The sequence below is a fragment of the Thermobia domestica genome, chromosome 1 (assembly GCF_964235325.1).
Source record: "Thermobia domestica chromosome 1, izTheDome1.hap1.1, whole genome shotgun sequence".
In the NCBI taxonomy this organism is placed as follows: domain Eukaryota; kingdom Metazoa; phylum Arthropoda; class Insecta; order Zygentoma; family Lepismatidae; genus Thermobia; species Thermobia domestica.
In genome coordinates, this window is record NC_137454.1 from 145070333 (window position 1) to 145095603 (window position 25271).

The 25271-nt window shown below is 32.2% G+C and overlaps 1 protein-coding gene across 8 annotated transcripts in view; it reads right to left on the minus strand.

Moving 5' to 3' along the window:
- Positions 1–25271, minus strand: part of LOC145689749 (uncharacterized) — a 506237-nt gene that overhangs the window by 19397 nt on the left and 461569 nt on the right. For 7 of the 8 annotated variants that reach the window (XM_081763962.1, XM_081763950.1, XM_081763947.1 and 4 more), the window contains 3 exons: positions 24071–24169; positions 16885–17121; positions 4489–4605 (listed from right to left, as the gene is read on the minus strand). In XM_081763962.1, the coding sequence (XP_081620088.1) occupies positions 4489–4605; positions 16885–17121; positions 24071–24169 (453 nt within the window). The remainder of the gene's footprint in view (positions 1–4488; positions 4606–16884; positions 17122–24070; positions 24170–25271) is intronic. The other variant, XM_081763957.1, reaches the window with a different exon arrangement.

Genomic DNA, 25271 nt, shown 5'->3' on the forward strand with positions numbered 1-25271 from the left:
CAAACGCCACTCAGCTAAAGTGCGTTGTATGGCCAGTTAGTGCCCATTACGGCCTGCAACCACGTTTTATTCTTTTGTAATATCAACAATTAACACATTATTTTACAATGACTTCAAGGCTGCCTTTCAAACAGCACATAGACAGTAGTAAATCTCTGGAAATAATTTTTGACAGCTATACATTGAGGCTCAGTTATATATTATACATGTTCTACGATAAACAAGTGTATTGAATTTTTTTTAAATGCTAATTTGAAAGTGTGATATTTAGCACTTTAATTAAGTTTATATATATAACAACTCAACAACAATATTATATATATATAATATTGTTGTTGAGTTGTTATGCTTTTCTTAAATTGACGCCTTATTCGAATACAATAATGTATTTTTTTAAGCAAATAAGGTGTGTTTTACTATCGAGAGAATGTACAGTATATACAGTGTCTATCAAATAATAGTAACGTTACAAATAGATACAAAAAAGAAACGAATCATGATAGACACATGCAATTAATGGCAAAACAAAGAGAAACTTTCCAAATTTTGTAATCTTCCTTTTTTTTCTTTAATCTAGTCAGAAAATTTCGATGCGTTATCTTTCAGTTGTCTTGTAGATATCAAAGACAATATTCAAGTTTTTGCTTAAGACTTGATAGAGGAAACAGCATATGTGATCTTTTCCTTCAAATCGTTTGATATTATAATTTAGATAGGAAATACTTGTTGCTTCACATAACCTTAAAAAATATTGGGAGAGCGTATGATCAACGCTATTCATATTCTCCTCGTTTATATCTGTGTAAGGACAACAAAGGTATCTGTGTAAGGACAACAAAGTTTTTTTTTTTTTTTTTTATTTTTTTTTTTTAATCCAGCGTGACTATAGCAAATATGAAGGGCTCTAAACGGAGAATAGCTGTCTTTGGCATTTGGATAACTGTATACTAACCAAAGAAGGATTTGGCATCACGATGTTGAGCCAAGCTGTCAGTTCATTATTATAAATTGAATTTAGGCTGTTTTTCTTTATTTTCTTCTTTGGCATCAAATATTTCATAGATAATATGTGTGTTCTATTATCAGCAAATAACACATTTTATTTGAGAGATGGTCCAAGACAGATCCTTACTGTATAATGAGCGAACTAAGTATAAACAGACCCTTGATGATTTCACTTTCATGTTCCGTACTGCCACGAGAAGGTTTAGAGCCCGATATTCTAACGTTATGTCAAGGAATTGTCTTACAATTTGAAATATATCCTCATCACTGAACATACATTTGTCCAAAAACTGTCCATAATCTAACCTGCACATAGAAGAGTTATAATAAATTATATATTCTATGTGTAAATTTTATGTAAGGTTAATTTTTCTTGAATAATGAATAGTTATTTTAAAACTCTTGAGACTACGTCTACAGTTATTTCTTTGAACTAAAAGTATAATTTGCTTGCAGAGCTTCAACACTAACGTCAAAAACTTATGTCCTACTTCAAGGGGTGGCCAACGTACGGTACGCAGCGACTTCCTCAGAGCATGCACAAAGTCACCAATGAAAATTTAAAGCACTTACATTGAGTAGTAATAACACATTGAAGATTATTTTGCACATAAAAAGTGGCATGCGGTGTACGAAGCGTAAGTCAATTACTGGCCAATCTGCCTGTGATTACCTCAGTAAATTGCTTTTATTTCTGAGTTGTCTCTCCGAGCGTTATTTTGATACGGCGAGTTTTTACTGAATTCAAGATGATCTTTACACATTGAAGCCTTCATCTCTACCTTCATCAGGTGACAAATACACTTCATGCAGTTACTCGAATGGCTTTCATTTCTACACATGCGCTATTGTAAGTCCTTTTATCTCTGCTTTTGGTATACCACAAACATGGAGAACTTCTCTTTCTTTTGCTGTTGATTTCATGTGTTTGTCATGGTTTATTTTGGAATTGTGACCGTAACTGCACGATTATTGTACAGACACACTGTACTGTATGGATATTTATACTCAAGAAAGACAGTTCTAATAGTGATCACTGTTTAATGTACTATGAACGGTTGTGAAAACTTGTAAATGCAAGTATGATACAAACAGGATATATAAAACTTAATGAGAAGCATTTACTCTTATGAAGTCCTTATTGTTATACAGGCTGAATTTAAAAGAATAGAGAAAAAAAATATTTTGAATACTTCTAAAATAAATAACCATGTATTGTAACTCTACTTCAAAATAGAGAATGAAAGAAACATTGCATAGAAAATTATACATTTGAAATGAATGAAAGAAAACAAATGTAAAAAGGATTCATTTAACTGTGGAAGCCAATGCGCTGAAAACGCGTAAGCCAGTTGAACGTTCGTCACATAGTCAATCAAAGCTTCTGTTGGTTTGAAGTACAAAAGAATTTATTTTATTTTATTTTTTTAACCTTTTATTTATTTCAAGAAAACCCACATATTTTAATAACTACCTAGTGTATCATTTTCACTACTATAAGTAATAGCTTATATACAATCAGGGGCATTTAAAAAATCACATTGCTTTGTCATAAAAATTTGTACTGACATCTGAGGCACTATGATAACATAAACTTGTATCTAATACTGTACCTGTAAACTTGTATACTGTTTGTTTACATACAGCAGACTGTACAAAGCAGTACCATTTTACAAAGTTATATAGTTTATCTTTTCCAGAAGTGTCTACAGGAAAGATTCATGACGTAAAGTACTTCCATTCTTTTCTTTGCACAGTTGAGAAAAATAGATTAAATATTTTAAGTCAGCAACTTGTAAAATAAATAAATAAATAAAAGTTTGTGATTTATTCAGGAACAATAAATTTTAATCAAGGCGATACCTCTACCCAAGGTATGCGTGATATTGGAGCTCAAAGGCACAGAATAAGTTTAAAAGCAGGTGTTGAAAAAACTTTTCTTAGTTATCATTGGTAAAAATTTGGATATTTGGTTAATTCTTTTTTTTAAAAAAAAGAAGTCTCATTTATTCCGGAAAACTGAACTAATTCTGATTCGAGGTAACTGAAATTAATGAAATTTTATGAATATATTATATATCATACATATCGCTTCCAAACACACTATTGCATACACACTCTCATCTATTCATTTTCACATTCAAGGAAATTGTTTACAAAAAGCATCATAACACACACGTAAGATGGCATTTCAAACACCGTTAAGAATTTGCTTACTGATGCTATTAATAAATATCAGTGAATGGAAACATTACACATTACATTAACAACATGTAGTATATTAATTAACTGTTTAAAAATTGCAGATTAGTAGCTTCCCACACATTTTGTTAAAAGCAAAGCTAGAATATTTGTCAAAGTATGTGGCTATAATTCAATCATCAAAATATATCATTTATCTAAGTATCAAACTATTGTTTCCTAATTACATCTTCAAATTCTCTAAACATAAGAATTCACAATTATAAATTGAGCATTATATGTACTGATTACGTGGAAGAAAACCACAGCAAATGCATATGGTAGCATGAAAACAATGAATTACAGTAGATTAAAATGAAGTTCAAAAACTAATTATGCCAGATATGTAAGAGAATTATTTTTGTTTGTAATACTGAATCCTTGTAAACTTTTTATGTAAACGAGGTAAAATAAATAAATAAATAAAATAAAATAAAATAAAAATAATAACTCATTAAACAATGAAAGTTAGGAACTGTCACAAACATCAAGGAAAGCAACAATAAATATTTGTTTTACTGAATACGTTGTTTCGCCATGTAAAATGTAACTATTAACTCACTTAGTACAATTATTTTACCAATAAACATCTCTGTTAGACGAGCTAATGATAGTCATTTAGCGCATTTATTACATTCTGTACTACTAAACTTTCCAGTCCGAGAATCCCAAGGTAAGGTACATACGCGAAAAGTATATCAGTTAAAGAGATTCAATCCATTTTAAACACTTTTCGATAAGCAATTCAGAAGGACAAACAACACAGGATTAATCACAAGTTTACACAATAATCGAAACCTGCGCATGCTTAATAGTTACACAAAACGCTATTCATGAGATAGATACAGAGTGGAACTACGGATGGATAACAAGTTGTGCTATACAAATGTACATGTAGAAACTCTCTGCACGATGCAAGAGCCGTCTAAATTCCCAAATATGCTGTGCAAGCAGTTGAAAGAGAACACAAACAGAAAGAGAGAGAGAGAGAGAAAGAGAGATTGCTGTCAGAAGCAAACAACAATATCGAGATGAAACACAATCAGAGTCCACAGGAATATTTCAATATGTACATAATAAGAAGAAAGTTTGTTTTACCAGAAGAGAAGGGTGCAAATTCTTACAAAAATAAGAAGCAGGCAGGCAGAAGCATTCTATCACAGCAAAACGACTTTTCTATAATGTGCGCGTGCAATTTTTCCCTAGTTTTTTCCCCATTATTTGGGTCAAATAAATACTAACCTGGATTTCGGAATCTTTTTGCTTAAGATCACCTGATATGATGCTTACTAAAGACTTCAGTTGCGCTACAACATCTCCTATATCTTCTCCAATTGTTACTGAACACATCTCACACCCCTGAAAGATACGAAAGCGCTGGTGGACTACTTCTCTTACAGAAATGGATCAATTTTGTTCATTGTTTGGTTTGTCCATGATGCATTGGTAGGCTTTTAAACAAACACTTCTGCAAGGATCAGCATTTGTTTCAAACATTTAAGACATAGTTAATAGTGTCAATTGATGTTAGTTTTGTCTTGTGGTCGGGTCCAGTGTGTAATTCTTCTTTATGTTAAGCTCCGGTCAATATTTATTCCGTATTATACTAGTGTTAAAAGTCCGATTATGTAGTAATGATGTATGAACGTTAATAAAGCAGCGCGTTCGGAAATAATTGATACATGAAAAATCGTTTTTAGTATATTCCTGTCCTGACTTTGTTATATTAAGTACCTTATCACCTTCTCCAAGAAACACATGTGAATCCAGAGGAAAGAATTAATTGTAAGCAGTAATCAAGAGTAAAACAGTAAAACTGGTTAATCATTTTACTGCTGCCAATGTCACATTGACAGCCGCAGACTACTTCAGTGTGCCATCATTGCAGACACCGTTTAGCGGCTATGCGCTAGAAAGCTGGTTTCTATGGCAAAGAATGTAAGTTTTCATCTTCATCATGTTCTGCTATCTATCAGGGTTATAAAGAAGCATAATGCACTGGTATATCTGCTTTGTGGTGCTATGTCAACAGTGAAAAGATTAAATTGGTCGTCTGTTTAATTTGGCAACATGTCTGTGGTGTTATATTGATAATTTTATGTTCAGTAAGTACTCCGTAACTTGCATATTTTTTTCATAAAACTATGAACGTTCAACGTAGACAAGACGTCCACACCTGAGACGCTTTTCTTTCCTGTGTGTAGTATATTAGATCAATAGAATGAAAATCCATTTATTAATCCCATTCCGATACAGGTCTTGATTCAAACGTTATATCCATTCAAGACAGCGATTCACGCAGAGGATTATGTTTGAAGTCCAGAGAATAACCACAAAGTAAGTCTAGTGTATAGCCAAGTAAAAATAACATCCAAGAAAAAGAAAGTCAAGTATCACATCTATATGGTATTATACTATTTTACTTAATGTAAAACAACACAATTCTCCACGATAGAAATTGGAACCTCAATATAGTTTCTTTCCAAATAAATGTCAATGTTTAGAGTATAGTTGAAATTTCGTTGAAAAACTTTTCTGACGAACTTTTAAATCAGGTCTTAAAAATATTTTTTAAAAAAATCTCCTAAATCACAGCATACAAAATTGGAATAAAGAGTGTTTATTTTTAAAATATAATGATTAAATATGAAAATTACTGAAAATAGAATACTAGTTTAAAATAACTACTAGCCAACTTATCATCTTCTTTAAATATTTATGTTTATATTGCTTTAAATAAAATCATTCTGTGTTATCAACCCATTTTTTTTTAAAGAAATGAAATAGTTTAATCTAAATACTTTTTTAAAATTATTTATTGTTTATTGAGATGTTTGTAACTCATCTTCTAAATCTTATGATGTATTGCTTACATTATGTTGATAGTAGTTTGTTCCCTAGTGGTTCCATATTACAATAGGTTTGTACACCTGTCCTAATATTTTATTGTATTCTTCATCCTAAATACAGTAATAGTTAAAAAAAAAACATACAAGTTAAAACTCCATACCATATCCACCAGCCAAGTAAGTTTGTGGTGGACAGCGTCGTGCCCGTTGGTTTCCTTGGGGTATTCCCGTTTCCTCTCGCATTTTCATTTCACCAATTCTTCCACCATTATTCCCTTAGCCTAAAGCGCATAATAGTGGGACGTTAAACTGAAAGATTTCGTTTCATTTTGCCATATCATATAAAGTTTCTTGTTTGTGTAGTAATGATAAAATATAGGTAGTCCCGATAGGACTCCTAGAACTTTCTTGTGGTAATATACACGTCCTCGGCGCGAGAGGACCAGGTTTGAATCCTGGTGAGAGCTCTTGTTCGAATCCTGTGTTAAACCTCCTCTCATATAGCCTCGAGACCGTAAGCAACGCTTAATTTCAGTCCAATCAACTAAACGATTAGATTCCCTGTCATATTTGAATGGGTATTACAGAACTTGACTGCCGTAATTTTACCTTTTAAATTCAACACGGAAAGATTTTGGGTAGATCTGAAACTTATTTGACCGATGGACTCACATTGAGCGAATGCTTTGATCGATTTTTCTTTATTTTTTGTTTGTTTAAAAAAGTCGTTCATCAGGCCCAGGACAGACTGAGATACTAGGGCAGGAGTTACCAAAAAATGTTACTAAATACCTAAAATCTTCAAATAAACAGCAACCTTTTTTAATGCTCGCAATTTTAAGAAGTTAATGTCGTACAAAATTAAAGCAATATTTATTCAATCACTGCAGTCAGTTTTTATTATTATTATTATTATTATTATGAATGGAATCTTTCCAAGATTATGATTCATTTGTTGGGAGCCCTTCGAACTACATACCTAATATCAAAGTTGTTTTGCCATATAAATTCAAATATGAAAACCATAGTTGAAATTCCATTAGACAGCATGTATTGCTTTTTCGACCTATGAATATAACTTTTAATACGATATTTCCTCGAATCTGAGGAGTATCTCTTTTTCGGTTTTAGACCAACAAAAATTAAGATGAGCCTTGCATTCTAATGTATACATATAACTGTACCCAGTTTAGTAAAATATAAAGTAAAATTGCCCATTACAATATGCAAAATTTTCCTCGTTGTTTTACCCTACATCCCGTCCTCACGATATCTACTCTGTATCAGATATTTCTGGTTATTGCAAAAAGTACCGATAGTGACATTGAAGAAGAGGCTGATTTTGTAACAATTCAAAATAGTACATGTAATAATATTATTATATTGTTCTAATAACATATTAGATGTAGATCTGTGCGCCTTAGATTCGATGGCATCTTGGATCGAAGAAAATACATAATTTATAAGGACATTTTTTTTATGTTCAATAAATAAATTCTTAAATCATAATTCCTAAAAATAATTCAGCATGTACTGCATATATTAGGTTTCATAAAAACTATAATTAATTCATAGTGATTTTTAGTATTAAGGATATGATTATCTGTGATACTACAATAAATAAAACCATTATAAAAATTCAGAAAGTGAAAGATGTTCGACTGAGTCGAAATTCGAAGCCAGATCTCCGGCTTTGTGTGCTGGTGTGCTAATAAGGTTATTCTGTTATGATTTGTAGTAAAATGTGTAATAATCGAAAATAGTCGAGACTCATCTCATTGTTTGATTGTTTCAAAGACTGATATGATTATTCAATGAAGTTTGAAAGGTAATCTGTCCCGTGCGTTCTAAAAGCACTACGTGACACTATTATACTAAAACAAGCGGAAGCATAATATGTTCCCAATTAATCACCAAGAATAAAGGAACATTAAAAGTAAAAGTTATAGAGTTTTGCTACGTGGCCACTAAGATATACAGGAAAAATAATTGTCTTACTGTGCGAAAAGAAAGAAAAAACTAAGGAAGCTTTTTCTGAAAAAAAAAAATAGTTTTCGCTATCTTTGTATTTATTCATGGGATATTTAATACAATGTGGAGAGTATTTAAGAAGTGGACATTAACAATTCAAGAGATCAATCGCGTACTAGTACAGCCCTATAGAAAAAGAAGAAGCATTCGGTAATTAAAAAAATTGTGTTAAGAAAGAAGAACAAAGGAAAAATACGTTGAATGATAAAATCCATTTTATTGTGACTGTATTTCTTCTTCTGGACTACAAATACTGTTGTTTTTCACTTATCGTTACTTTTAGAAAATGACAGAACCACAAATAATATTTCAAACAATTATTGAAAAAATGGCAATAATAATGCTTTGTAGCTATGTCGGAATAAAAATCACTATTACAGTTAGTGACGTACGGAAATAGGGTTTCCGGGTTTTAACTTCTCTTGAGCAAGATATGCAAAAATAAACGTGTATCGTAGTAAACATGTATACAAACACTTGAAATGATACACCTCCTCTGACGAAATTCGGTGTACATCACTGACTAACTACAGTAATAGCTTGGTATATTTACTTATGGATCTTATTATCCTCCAAATATGGTAAATGAGACATTTTGCTCTATTTCGGTATGAGACAATTAAATGCAAATGACCTTGGAATCAACCCAGGTTTATTAATAGTACATCGATCCCAGCTAAAATAACATAAAAATCCATTACATGGCAATACAAGATGACTAATGTTAAAGTGTACTTTAAAATTTTGCTATTAGTATATTAAATAATCGAACCGATGAGAAACGATAATATCAGAAAGGAAATATTTCAGCAAAAGACGTAGTATCCACAAACTATGAATAACACATTTATTTGCATCCATTTCAATTGCCCTTCCTAGAATTTTATTTTATTATATTTTATTTTATTTTATTCTACTATGTAGAAGAAAATCTTTCAATTGTCTGTTTTGTGCAAGTAGTTTTGAAATGCGCACTATATGGAGAATTTCATCCATAGCAATGTCGGAGATTTCCAACTATATCTTACCAGATAAAAAAAAAAAAAAAAAAAAAAAAAGTGGAACTTGCGAAAGAAAACACAAACGTTGAACATTCGTTTATAACCAAGCACAGAATTTTTATAGTGAATATCATATATAAGAAGCTTCAGTGAAAATTTAATGCAAGAAATGTTAAACAAATAAATAAAAATATTAGCGAAATGAAAGTATCTTTATTGCTGACTAGCTGCTTTTTTCTCCCCGTGATTCATTAATTTTCTATCAGCCAGTATCATCCTTCTAATGCATTGTTTTCTAACATTGTTTTCTGCTTCTCGTTAAAGAAAAGAAAATATCACCTGGAAGTAATTGTCATTATTCCCGAAATTTGAAAACTATTGTCTGATCAAATATAATGGATTTCAAGTGACAAGGAAAAGGGAATTAAAAAAAGTAAATCACTACAAAACGCCATAATAAACTAGACTAGTTCTACAAACTAAGCTAAGACAACTTAACTCCTAACTAATAGTGAAGCTACATTTGTATAAATAGTAATAGTAATAATATAGCTTCCTTTCCCCTCCAGATGCAATTAGTGCTACATGCAAGTTCTGTGGTGAACAGGAAAGTAAAAAGGAAGGTGACTCCCAGTTGCTAAGTTTTTCCAGTGAAAGCTATATTTTACCCTACACCATTACACCAAATGATACATTTCGTTATATTCCAGCTGTTGAAGTTTCTATCTAGCTCTACCATTTCGAGCAACCAGCTAATCCTTATGAGACAGCAAAATCTCTAAGAGATCGCAACAGTAAAGGATCCGTTTTTACATGGGACTCAACTGTTGTATCTACCCGATTGTAAGCCGATCTTTATTTCTTTACCTTCCCTTTGTTAAAAAAAAAAAAAATAAATGCCCTTCGACTTAAAATCGACATCATTAACACGATCAGTAAAACTAGACCCAATAGGAAAAATGTTCCGAAAAATGTCGACAAAAGCCGTCACAAGTAAGTTTTCGCCATCGTGTAGGCTCGGTGTATTTTCTTCTAATTGTAGTGGGTTTAAAGAAATTATCGGTCGTGCGTTTAAAAAGTTTTTGATCTCGAATACTCTTGGCGACAGAAGACAATGCTTTGCACCAAAGATTCAGAAATAAGTGACGATGAATCTAAATCATCTGATAATAATGACTGATTGAACAACTAAATGCCAGAAAACTTACTCATGTTTTGTGTGGTTCATTAATAAAGTTCTTTCTCATTTTTCTCTTTTTTTTTATTATTTTTAGTTTTGATTTCCGGGGGTCGGCTTACAATCAGTATCAGCTTATAATCGAATAAATACATTTTTCTCTTTTTGATTGGTAACAATAAGACAAAGAACATTTTATTAACTAATTATTGACGCATATTGCTTTCATCAAATTTTGCATATCCATTGAAAAAATTCTCATGGGAATTTACTAACATTTCCTTCAAAGTTGAGTGAAAAATTTGTACCTTAATAAATTTAGTATGGTAGCATCTAGAAGACATACTGAATGCTATGTTCATGCAGCTAACGTTACTTTTGCATAAAATGTTCCTTTGTTTTATTGTTATTAACAAAATGTAGTCAAATTCATATTTAAAAACATCGACCCTTTGAGAGACCTTGAAGTTCTCTAAAGTATTGTTTTTTTAAAGAAGAAGATGTTATTAGAAAATTTTCAGGATTCAAGACAAAGAAGATATATTTGCACCCTAAAAGCACTAGAAGTTATAAACCCAAAAGTAAGTGAAAAAATGCAATTACTGCAAACACTATCTTTGCGAAGTGTGAAGTTGTATTTATATAATATACAATCCATTTTCCATAGCAATAAATAATTAACTTTACATACTCCAACCTTTCTCTACACGCTCCTAATACAATTGTTTACTACTTAGGTCACATCTAGCTGAATATAAGAAAAACGAGTGAAATAAAAAATGTGCTTATACTGTCAAGGTACTTTTAAAATAAATATGTACTTTTAAAATAAATATTTGTAGCATGACATTCTTCCCGGTGTGCTTAAAGGACGTTTACTATGGAAATAAGCTACAAATGAGTCTGCATAACATTTCAAAGCTGTATGGATTTCACTACTCCACTTTGAGTACTTACTTCATTCAATATTTTATACTGAGAAGAAGTGTGAAAATACATATTATTGATAAGATTCTCAACCTTTTATAAGCAGAACCATTGAATTTGAACACCGCTGACTGCATAAAATATAAAATTATTTCATTATTTTTTAATGCACATAAATTGTACATCTTATGGAACGCAAAACAGTCTGATCTAAAAAGTTCTGTGGTTACAATGAACTTGAACAGTAATTATATCCAAGTAAAAGTTACCAGCCTATCAGCTAAAAGTTTAAGGGTTTGATACACCTGGCAATTAGATAATATTGTTTCTAATTTTTCAAATGTTGCTGTTCTACTTAAAGATATGTACAAAGTATTTATTTTTAGTTTCATAATTGTGAATGTTGGTGTAAAATGTAGTTTTGCAGATAATTTCATTATATAATAAACAGTGGGTAGTCAGTAAGTCAATTCATGGAATAATTTTTCAAATGTTGTGGAAGTATGTATGAAATGCGTAGTGTAAATATGTGTAAGCTGGGTCGAATAAGCACTTAGCTTATCATGTAACTACTACGTATTGTAAAATTAATAGGAAACTTTCATGTACATTTACAAGAAATCATATAAATCGCATTATTTCGTAAAGATCGTAACGTAAAAAAAAAAAAAAAAAAAAAAAAAAAAAGAACTACATTAAAGAAACTAACAAATACTACAGCAAATATTTCTCGGTTGGCTTTAAAAAAATCACAGCTGCTTTCCTGTCTCCTATCAAACATAGTCTGAACCGATACACATATTTTTGTTTTTTCAGAATCATTTATCGTTCATTAATGGCCATGAATCCAGCAATTGCGATTGTTTGTCTAATACAAAAGTCACAGAACATCATCATCACGAGGAAATAAAGAAATTAATTTTTTTGTATATCTCCTTGTGTTAATACACTTCTACACATAATATAGTAGTTTCCTATACGTTATCAATCTAAAAGCATTGTGAGCCAAACAGTCTATTAACATTAGATGAATTGACTGGATAATGTCGTTATGTTCATGTTTAGTTAACTATCAACAAAAGCCTAATAACAACTTTTCCACTTATATGTATGAGTATCCTTTTCAGACCACCATGAACATCAACTCGGAACATCAAACAGATAAATAAAAACCAAGAACATGGGGGGAAAAATGAATATGCTTCAAGATAGATTTTGGAAGCATTTAAATTGTGTGTGCTAAACATGTTTCACACATTTGGAGCATGTGGCAATTCCATGCTTTGAAAGCTGATTATGTTTTACTGTTGTCCTGCCATGGTAAAAACTGCTGACAGTGAAAGAAATGCTCGATTAGTATAAGAACGGCTATAATTCATGTTTAGTAAGACCTGTAATGTTATTTCACATTTTACCGAAGAATACACTCATAATTTGATAATGCGTATTTTAGGCAAATTGAAAAGGTTATTTAATACAAGAAAAGACACAAAATGTCTTCAAATAAAGTTTCTAAACAAACCAGAAGTTCGAAATAATATTTGCTTCCTTTTTCATTTTTATCTCCTTTATCCTAATAGTCTTCCGTATGTACGAAGTAAATTAGAATCAAACACTCGTCAAACAACACAGGAAAATCGTATTTTATCTTCCATGTTACAGTTAAGGCACCTAAGACTATATATTTTTTATACGGAATAATCATAATTGGTAACTCATTATTATAAATTGTTGATAGTATCACTAATTAATATAATATGAAGTCGAGGTTTCGAATTTTTCAAGGTCTTTCCAAAGTGGTTTTGAAAAATTAAATATTTTAATGTGATAAGACCTCACTTAGTAATCCATAACGAAATATTTTCCTGTAAACTAGTTCGCAACTCAAAAAAGTTTTGAAACTTTTTATGGTTATAAGTGTGAAGCAAAGCATTGCAGTACGCCTTATTTCGAACACAAGGAACCATAAAACTGGCGGTCCGTAATACTTCCGATTTTCTGCCGACCATTACGTGTTCACTGCTGTCAAGTTCCATCTCATCTACTTGTAACGTTAGTTTACTTTTCGTTACCTTCCCTGATTCAAATATACTTGGAGTACTTATAAAGTCCACGATATTATAAATGAATTACACCACAGTTATGCACTTTTAGATTATACATATTCTTTCACATATACCTTATTTGTCACCTTAAAATAACATACATCCAATTATAACAATATGGTTCTTCGTTCTATATTTTTCTACATTACCATAGCCACCAAATAAATAAGTTGTCATAGCAACTATTTAAATTATTTCTTTATGTAATTTCTTCTTGATAGCTTGTGCCTTTTAAATAGCTCCTTTTGCCCGTAAATAAAAATGATACTTAAAAGTACATACATATACATTATCGTTGTATAATGGCTCCCAAACTATGGGACTTCTTTACCTTGATCACAATTAAAGAAAAAATTCTGGACCGTTTGACATTTTATATACAATAGTTACCTTAACTTTTGAATAACTCTCGTATATATAAAAATTACAATTCATAAAAATATCATTTTCATTTTATCTCAATATCATTTTCATATTTATTCAATAATCAATTTTATTTTAATTCCATAAAATTACCGACGATGAGGAGATATTTAAAATGTGGTACGTTTGTGGTTATTTTTAGGTCCTAATTAGATTCTTTAACTCAGTACCATTTATGCATATTATCAATAAAATTGGTATAAGCTGAAATACAACACAACCTATTTCATTTATTCGGGCATAGCTAGCATAAATTTGATTAGATGTAATTCCATAGAATTCAGAAGAAGTACGAATTACAAAGAAATTATAACAAATATATTCTAATAGATTCATATATAGGTTGAAAATTATGCTGAGTTCTCATGCATTCCTCGTAATCATTAACATAACTGTATACAATTCAAACGAAGTACGAATTACTAATGAAATCATAACAATATTCAAAGTGAAACAAAACAAAAACTAATTAAATATGTTTTGTCGGGCGCCATAACTTTAGCTTAAGTTACTTTACTAAAAGATTCGATTAGGTTACATTGAATGGCACAATCTTGAATACAGTCCTGTATTAATTCACCAGTTCTTTGGTTCCTATTTTGAAAATTTCTGCCACCTATGTAATTACTACGAAATCTGGGAGTACGTGTAAAATTAGATCGATTATTTACATTATTCCTAAAAACGGTACAATTATTATTTCTGTTTCTTCTAAAATTAGATTCGGTCGTATTGCCATTACGAGAAAATCTAACATTACCTCTCATATTATGATAACAATCTTCTCTAGCATTGATATTTCGAACAGGAACATGATTAGTTTGGTTTCTGTTAGTATTATCTTGCAATCTAACTGACTCTCATAATTTTGAACTATCATTATTAAATGATTGAAATTAATACACTGCGAAGAAATCAATATTTGCTGTAACCTAAACGGTAATATTCTTATTGATGCGATAATACGTGATTCCTGCTGATATGGATTGATTTGCTTCAAGTCATTATATGTTGAAATTACAAAATCTGTAAGACTTTTGTCTACTTTAGGATCAAAACGTCGGTTTCTAATTTGAGCATCCCGGTCTACTAACAAAATCGTTTTCGCAATTTGCCAACAGCGCATTTTTAAAATTGAATAACTACGCAGACTACCTCTTATCGCTTTATACCATACCGAACTAGGTGGTAACAATATATGTGGCAATATTTTAAGGAAATTGGCCTTATCTATACCTATTAGATCACATTCTTCTTCAGATTTTTCTAGAAAAAGTACTCGTTGGGATGTCCTTAGTTCTACCGCTGAATTTAGTTAAGGATCTGATTTCATTAAATTTCACACGATTACCTTTAGTACTAAAATACCTTGGATGTCGGCTTTACGTGCGTATGGTTCCTTCGATGTGGTCTTATTTCCTCATCTTCAGAGATGATGTCCTCTCTTTCAGAATAACCTTCCGATGGATTGCTGTTTTCCTACAGGGTCTTGATCCAGTTCCCCTAGGTTCCTCATACACCACGTTGAGTGCAGGATCAGGATTACACTGTACAGTACTGATTTTCTCTTTAATGGTCTGTATCTCTTTTTGCAATCTCCGAATTTGATTTGTATGTTCGTTGACTTGCGTTTCTACTACATCAACGGTACCTCTTATCACTGCAAAGCTATGGATAATTTGCTCGATCCTATTGTCGGTTATTTCCAATTTGGTATTTATCTGTTGCGTTACTTGCTCCAATTTAGAATCCATCTGCTGTCCTATTTGTAATTTCACTTGTTCCAATCTAGAGTCCATCTGTTGTCTTATTTGTTGAGTTACTTATTCCAGTCTGGAATCTAATTTGAAATCTATCTGCTGTCCTATTTGTTGAGTCACTTGTTCTAATCTGGAATCCATCTGCTTTGTCATGGAATTCATCTGCTGTCCAAACTGTCGTAAAAGGTCAACCACATTCGTTGAAATTTCTATTGCTGTGATATTGACATCCCCAACTTCTATATTGGTACTCATTTTAGTTCTTCTATACATCTTTCTTTTATTACACAGTAAAATGTACTCCGTGTTGTTGAGATTATTTACTAAACTTCTGACTAATCTCAAGGTCCCCGGGTTTCGGCACCATCTATAAAATATGTAACGTTAGTTTACTTTTGTTACCTTCCATGATTCAAATATACTTGGAGTACTTATAAAGTCCACGATATTATAAATGAATTGCACCACAGTTATGCACTTTTAGATTATATATATTTTTTCACATATACCTTATTTGTCACCTTAAAATAACATACATCCAATTATAACAATATGGTTCTTCGTTCTATATTTTTCTATATTACCATAGCCACCAAATAAATAAGTTGTCATAGCAACGACAACAAGACAAATCTCAATATAATACAAAATATTTAAATTATTTCTTTAGGTAATTTCTTCTTCTTCTTCTTCTTGATAGCTTGTGCCTTTTAAATATCTCCTTTTGCCCGTAAATAAAAATGATACTTAAAAGTACATAAGAAATATACATTATCGTTGTATACTTCAGAGATCGAACTCATCTTTAAGTCGGCATATCTGAAAATTCTGTTGCGATCATGTCTGGAAATTATACCCCGTGGAAAGTCCCTTGCGCACCCATTCAACATTTTTAAAATATCCATTTTTGGATAACCTATATGTGCGTTCCTTTACGCCGATATGAACCGTCACTCCACAGTTCCTCGTGTTCGAAACAACACGTATTGTAATCTATGCGTACCACGCTTTTCGATAGCCCTAGCTCTGAAACTATGAACTTTTCCCACAGGTACGAATGAACCATTTTTTTCTTTCTTATTTGGATGTGAGAAATCACCTCTTACAGTTTGACGGTATAACTGATTAAAACTCTGTATATAATGGAACTATAGTAAAGATTTACTTGAAGCCTGTAATAAAATTCAAAGCAATTAGGTGAATGAATGTTGTTTCAACATACTAATGAAAGTGGATTACTACTGGTAAACCTCTTCAAGAATCCTACCAAACATAATTAAAGCATCTGTATTTGTTTAGCATGTGTGAACCTTAAAAGTAAACTATTCTCTTTTATCAACTACTTTCAACTTCAAGAAAAATTACCTGAATTTTTAAGAAAGTGCTGTGCAACTTCCTAGACATCTCTGAGAGACCGTCGTCATGTTCTACCAGCATATCTAGTTCTTGTTGCGTACATCGAGCAGATAAATCTTCCCATTTTCGTCGCAAATCTGCCAGTTCTTGATCACGCTCGCTTATTTCCAAATTCATCCTAATTAAACTCTGTTCTTCACTGTGTTTCTGAAGCTCCAAAGCAGATTTTAGTTCTTTCACTTTCGACTAAAATAAAGAAATAAATCAGATCACCTTTGTATTAAGTTGCACATTTATTTACTTATAAACAAAATTTCAGATGTAGCTAAAGGTCAATTTACTATGCGTTATACTGTAATAATAATAATAATAATAATAATAATAATAATAATAATAATAATAATAATAATAATAATAATAATAATAATAATAATAATAATAATAACAAGAAAACGAAAAACATCAATAATAAGAATTATAAAAACAAAAGATTTCTAGGCAGACGTCTGCATTAAAGTGACGTCGTAATGATGAATAGTATGCAGCTTCTGAGCTGAATATGTCAGTAGGTGCGAGAAGTAAGTCAGAATTTAAATCTTTGGAAGTCTGTGATTAATAAAACGATGGATGATTGATAATCTAGTCGATCTGTGTTAAAGAAGTGAGTATTGTGTGGTCGCCTAGAAAAACTCGAAAACACAGTACTGGGAATAGTGTTTTAGATCTGTTTATGATGTATACATTTGAACAAACATTTAAAATCAATGGTTTTGAATGGATGTCAGTTGCTTCAATGTTTAGTATTAGTTAAGTTCGTATTTTCTCATGGCTCGTGTGTGAGGAACTGTGATGTAAGAATGAGTTTTAATAGACTGAATTCAGTATAACGATATTTGTAGAAGCTAACATTGTGCAGATAGGTGAACAATATTCAAAAGAAAGGATTTCGAATTTGCATTAATCTATATAGAAATTTGAAAGTAAGTATTGATTGTTTCACGACGAAGTTTATTTATACTAATAATAATCTCTCTGAAAATAAGTTAGTGATCAACTAAAAATAGAATTTTGCTGGAAGTTAAATTGAAGCAAAAACCCAAATAATCATGAGTATTGTAATAATGGCTCAATTATACTCCCTTTGTTACATCGCATGTTACAAATAGAGAGACTGAGACTGATCCAGATAAAACGACTCTCTGAGTGCTTGTAGCCAGTAAAGTCCATAAGGACAAGAGTGGGCCATGAATGCTGAGTCTATTATAAATTTTTTGAAGTAGATATGAGTGACTGATGGAGCAAAAGCAATCGATTGTGTGTTACAGGAAAATTTTTTAGTTGAATTCCTAAGTATGTTTAAAGAGGTTAGTAAAACATGAGCTATTCAAGACGAAATCATGGACTATATTAATACATTGAGAGGTGAAATTAAAGAGCCTTTTCTCACAATGGATAAGGTGGAAAGAAGTAATATTGGCTTATGGGGTAGAACATGATCTTTCGATGCGGATTTGTAGGTGGGAGTGGCATAAGCCATTTCCCTCTTTGAAACATCTACTAAAAATAAGCAACGGCGGAACAGAAAGACACACTGTAGATTGTAGGAAGATCGAGGTTATAATCTTAAGAGTCTGAAACTCGGTTGGATGGCAGTAAAAGAGACAGCCTCGGAAGAAGCGTTAAATATGTTAGACAAGGTGAACAGACAAATTGCACGGAAATGAAAACAGTAACGCAGTTTGAGAATATACAACGTTGTATTATTTAAAAAAAAAAATCAAAACTAATTCAACTCTTTTGGAACTTAATATCATAGCTCAAACATTACCAATATATATGGCTTAACCAATATGTACTAATAACAACTCTTTTGTACTAAAAACTATATCCATAAGAATTACACAGGTCGTCGTCCTTTTACTTTACCAGAAACTAGCTTATTACATTCTCATTCACACTCCTCCTCTCTCACACTTACACAACACAATTTTACATTATCATTATGCCTTTTGATAACCGCGAAAAATTTTTCATTGCGTTTGCGTATATATAGTTTTTTTCAGTAAATGCCGTGTGAGTATGGAACCATGTTTGTGCCAACACAATTCCCTTTATTTCAGCGAAAGAAGGAAAAAGGGGAAAATATGTATTTTCGCCCAAATAGAATTTAAGTTTGCAGAAAATACGCAATTTTCTTGTACACTTCTGGGTCACAAAAATCGAGACTGCCTTTTAAAGACTAAATCCATAAAAGTCACTAGATCCTTACGCATTGCCTTAGGTCTGACTCAATTTTTTATTTTTTTAAACTTTTTTAACAGATAGGATTGGAAATTGTACAATAATTACTCTCGTATGCATACCGTGATTTTGCAACCTATACGATGTACGATCAAAACGTAGTTACCATACAGGAAATTACTGTAATTTTGAAATAGCAAATTTGATATTTGATTTATATTTTCAATCTAAAACGATTTAAAAACGAGATATGAAAGTAGCACCATAACTACAATTAAGCTTCATGATTATCCATCTGTGCTATGTGTCTTGTCAATAATTTCACTGCCACTCGAGTATCACCACACGGTAAATTAAATTGTTAGAATATAAATTTAATAGAATAGAAAGTAAACCAAAATTTGAAGTTGCCGCAGACACAGCAAGAGTTTTTTTCTCTTTTTTTAAAGCTGAGATCTTAACGCAATCATTCTTTCAGCAAAACATCTAATATATATCTATATCTATTACCCCGGTATATATAAGTAATAAACTAACTAACTAACTAACTAACTAACTAACTCTATGGCCTATGGAACCCGGAGGTTCAATGCCGCGTTCACAAAAACTCTCCACTGACTTCTATCCCTAGCTAACTGCATCCAGTTTCTACTTTGTATTCCAATCTCTGCGAGATCCATCTTAATATTGTCCTCCCATCTGCGCCTAGGTCTTCCTAATGGCCGTTTTCCGATTGGTCTTCCAGTCAAGACTTTGAAAGCGTTTCTACTTTCTTCCATTCTAGCTACATGACCCGCCCACCTAAGCCTCCTAGACTTGACGACCCTAACAATGTTGGGTAAACCATATAACTTATGTAGTTCCTCGTTATGAAGTTTCCGCCATTCCCCATTCCCGTTCCTCTTGGGTCCGAATATTCGTCTCACGATCTTGTTCTCAAATACTTTCAGTCTATGTTCTTCCCTCAGAGTAAGTGACCATGTTTCGCAGCCATACAGAACAACAGGCATAATTATCATTTTGTATATTTTAAGCTTCAAATTCCTCGACAGAATTCGCGACGACAAGAGATTTTGAACCGAATAGTAACATGAATTCCCTGCTTTTAGTCGACATTTAATTTCTTCGTGGATATGATTTTCCTCTGTTAATATTGATCCTAGATATTTGAAACTATCCACTTTATCAACAGTATTATTTAATATTTTAACGCATCTATAATTTGCTGTATTACGGTCCCGATGCACTTCCATGAATTTAGTTTTCTCTGCATTTACTTCTAAACCCATGTCCCTGCAAGCGTTTAATAAGATCTCTGCATTTCTTTCTATTGTTCTCCTATCATCCCCTATTAAATTTACATCATCAGCATATGACATAATCTGGTGAATACCGTTCAACTCTAGGCCCTGGTTGCTATCTTTGATTTTCCTTATAGCGTATTCCAGAACAAAGTTAAATAATAATGGCGACAACGCATCTCCTTGTTTCAGGCCATTTTCGACGTGAAAGCTCGTGAACAAAAATTTTCCTACCCGGACTTTACTTTGGGATTCATTTAAACATATCTTAACTAATCTAATTAGCTTTCTCGGTATTCCAAGTTCTGTAAGAACGTTGTATAATGTTTCTCTCCTAACCGAGTCGTACGCCTTTCTAAAATCAATAAATAGTTGTACCGGGGTATTGTATTCCCACTTTTTTTCGAGTATTTGGAGAATGGTAAATATTTGGTCGATAGTTGATCGATTTCGTCTAAATCCGCACTGATAATCTCCAATAATTTCATCTGCGTATGGGGTCAGTCTTGCTAATAGAATATTTGAAAGGATTTTATAGGATGTTGACAGAAGAGAAATGCCTCGATAATTATTACAGTCTGTTTTGTCGCCTTTCTTGTGAATTGGAACAATGATTGATTCTTTCCATTATTGTGGCAATTCTTCCTTGTTCCAGATAAGGAGAATGAGTTTATGTATCTTGTTCCACAATTTTTCGCCTCCAGCTAAAATTAACTCAGCTGGAATTTCATCTACATCCGGAGATTTGTGTTTCTTTAATTTCTTTATAGCGGTTTCTACTTCTATTCGGTTGGGTTCTGGAATATATGGTTCTGCGGTGTGTATCTCCTTTTCTCCACGCACACTAGTTTTTGGTTGCGTGTTAAGCAAATCGTCAAAGAAATCTTAGAATCTATTTAAGATGCTATCCGTGTCAGTGAGAACTGTACCGTCAGTTTTCTTTACTATATAAGCACGAGGTTGATAGCCTTTCTTAAATTCGTTGATTCCCTTATACATGTCCCGGATGTTTTTATTTTTACTATTATCTTCAAGTTCCTTAGTTTTAGCTTTCAGAAAATCACGTTTCTTTGTTCTATAAGTTTTTGAAGTTTCCCGCCTGATATCTGCGAAATTTTGTGTAGTTATTTCATTCGGATTTTGTAGCCACCGTAATTTTGCCTGTTTTCTCTTCTCTGCTAGTTTTATGCATTCCTGGTCGAACCATGGTTTGTTCCTACGTATTTCCACGTGTCCCAATTTTTCTTTTGCTGAAATTTTAATGTTATCTCTAATTTCAATCCAGGTATCCTCAACACTAGTGCACTCCGAATCTTCTAAAGCCGAGAATCTATTCGCAACTTCAATCTGGCATTTCTCTCTTACCTGGCTCTCTTCTAATTTCTTTAAATTGAATCTCTCCGTTTTCGGACAATGAATATTACCTTTATTCAACGATAACCTCTCTCGTATTATCGCTGCTACCAGGTAGTTGTCAGTGTCACAATCAGCCCCTCTAAACGACAGGACATCAATTATGCTAGATTGCCTTCTTCTATCTACTAAAACGTGATCAATTTGATTATGTGTTTTCCTGTCTGGTGATGTCCAAGTGTATTTATGAATGTCGCGATGAGGGAATTTTGTACTCTTCACGATTAGGTTTTTGGATCTTGCAAAGTTCACGAGTCTAACAGCATTGTCATTACGTTCCTTATGCAGACTTTCGTTCCCTATAATCGGTTTGAAAATATCCTCTCGTCCTACCTTCGCATTGAAATTCCCTAATAGAATTTTCATATGGTATCGCGGGAGTTGGTCAAATATCCGTTCCACTTCTTGTTACAAACTGTCTTTTATATCGCCATCCTTATCTTCAGTTGGGGCATGTACATTTAAAACAATAATATCATACCACCGTCCCTTAAAAGTAATAAAAGAAATTCTGTCAGTAACAAATTCAACCCATTTAATTGCTGGTAATATACGTTTATGAACGAAAAACCCTGTTCCTAACTGGTGATTTTTATTTCCTTCCCCGTAAAAGAACGTAAAATTTCCGGAATTCACAGATCCATTTCCATCCCACCTAACTTCCTGAACTCCTACTACGTCCATCCTGTATTTCTCTAACTCACTCGTTACGGATTTTAACGCGCCTGTCCTATAAAGACTCCTAATATTCCATGTTCCAAATCTCATTCCATTTTCTTTTGCTGAGGTCGTGCCAAGTTATCAGTCCTTGTCCGAGGCTTTTGTGAATATTTCTGAACAAGTGCTTTTTTTACAGGATGAGGTTGTTAGCCCTACCCAAACCCCCAAGCTGGAGGACCACTCCTAGTCGGCTGTCCGCGACTGCTTATTCAGTATATTCGCAGCTAACCTCTATATCTAGAGGCCTTCTCCTCGATCCGCAACCTGAGGACGCGCCATGCCGTGGTGACAGGAATATATATATACTGAAATGATATGAAGTTGGGAACTTCAAACTCTTGATGAAATTTTGCGTACTCTACTGTCTGGAAATAGCAATTTAAATTAATCTTGGCTTCTAATTTGAAAATCAGCATTGCAAACAAATCAAAGACAATAGATTCGTCATTTCAAAAATTTCTTCTTATTAGTGTTTAAAAAATTATAGATTTACTTCCAAGTTGACATCTCAAAAATTACTTGACATTATTTAAAATAATACAATGTACCAGGATACAGATATATTATTTCAAACAGAAAATGCCGAAAATAAGGATTATGTTAAGATGGAAGTTTAATATTCAGTAAATAAACTATTAATTAAAAATAAGGATAAACATGTTTCAGTGTTTCTAAACATTCCGTCCCTAAGAGTGGAAAGGAGATTATATCTATGGTATCCAAATTTCTTTTCTTTATTCAAAAAATGCTGAATCTAAGGATGCATATATGAATACATAGCTAAGATATATTTATAAATTTCTTACATTCAAGCATGGATGCTCTTTGTCAGTAAAATGTAGATTCTTTATTTAAAAAAACACCTTATGTAGACATGATTGGAACCCCTGTTAAAATGAACATTGGTACGCGAATCCGTTACGTTGTCTGCTACACCTAGAGGGCATGGCTACTAGGCTAATCCATTAGTTTTTGTTACTGTTCTGGTGAAGGTGTACTTTACTCAAGCTTGAATCTGGTACCTTGTAGTATGCCAGTTTTTCTTACTTTTATCTTCTTTTTTGTTATATTCTGTGATTGTTCTCCACATGTCATTAAGGATCTAGGATCAACGTTTTGGACTTAGGCTCTGGAAAGCAGTGTTGTGGCTAGAGGTTTGGCCAGACTTGGGTGACTTCTTAGGTCTTTCATAAGTTACTTGCTATCATACCTTTTTTTTTTTTTTTTTTTTTTGTAAAACTTAGGGATTATTTTTGGGATCTTAAGGCTTAATAGTGCAGAGCGTTCTGGCAACAATGTTAGGAAGTGTTATCCCATCCTAGCCTGCACCCACATTACCAAAATCCTGGCGCCGCCTAAGGTTCTATGTATATGTTCTATGTATATATTCTGTTTAAGAAACAAATAGGCTATCGTTTTGTGCTCTACCTCCTAAACATACATATATAGATAAAAATTGAATATAAATTAATAAAACTAACGTAATATATTTAGAAATTAGAAAATAGATGCGTGCTTACTTCTAATGTATCTACTTCTTCTTTGAGTTCGCTGTTTGTACATTCTAATTCACTCATTTGGGAATGTGATCTTGCTAATTGACTTCTAAGTCTCACAACCTGCAAGGAAAGAGGAAAAATATGATGTAAAAGAAAAGAAAAATAATATTTAATAATAACTTGTTTTATGTATGCATATATATGAATAATATTACTACAAATTTAAAACAGTAAAACTTGTTAACCTGCCTGTTTGTCTAATCTGGCTTAATTTTGTGGAATATGCTATTCCCTATTAAGTCATGTTGTGTAAGTTGATACTTGCTTAATCTTTGCATTTGACAAGATTATAAGTACTTTTTTTCCTGTCTTTTAAATACTCGCGTGCATTTCGAACACCTAAAATGCCTTTGCTGTATTGTGAGCGTATATTGATCTTTAAAATTTCTGAATTCGTGTAGCTATTTCATTTTTTATATTGAAAACTAGAAAGTAACTATTCTCTACATATCACACGGTTATACTTAATGAGAAGATAATCAATAACCGAAATAGTTTTTCTCGAAAAATAAAAAGTCCGATGAAGCCACATTATCCTTAAAAAATAACAATAAGCAGTCTTGTTTCTTAATACCTTTCTATGTTTGAAGGAAAATGAATAAACGGACATCACTTGTTTGCGATTACAAGGAATCTTCCAATACATTCTTAAGTCGGAAACTAACAATTTCATTACGTTCTTAAGATCCAGACGTTTATTAGTAGATAATGAGGTTTCTGAGATATTTCAGAAATATTTTCTTTATTTATGTATTAAAAAAAAATCACTTAGACATCTCATTATCTGTCACCTTCAGCAAAATACGTACAAAAGAATAACAAAGAATATTATCATGAGAGGATAATATTAATTTCGGAGAATTCCACGAAAATACCTAAAATATTTCAGTGTAGTTACAGAAATATTTATGACAAATGAAACAATAGTCATTATATACAGTTTCTGTTTATTCTATTATCACGAGGTTGTAGATTATTGAGATTATAGTTTTAGTTGAACATTTTCTTTGTATGCCAGCGAATAGATTTTGGTTTAACTTACCTATCTCTTTAAAATAGTTAATCTCCGGTGATCAAAAGGCTCCGATCCTACAGTTGTACGTATAATACCTTTCATTAAGTGAGTGTAGCTTAGAGGAATATCAGGAGAAAATCTACCTAA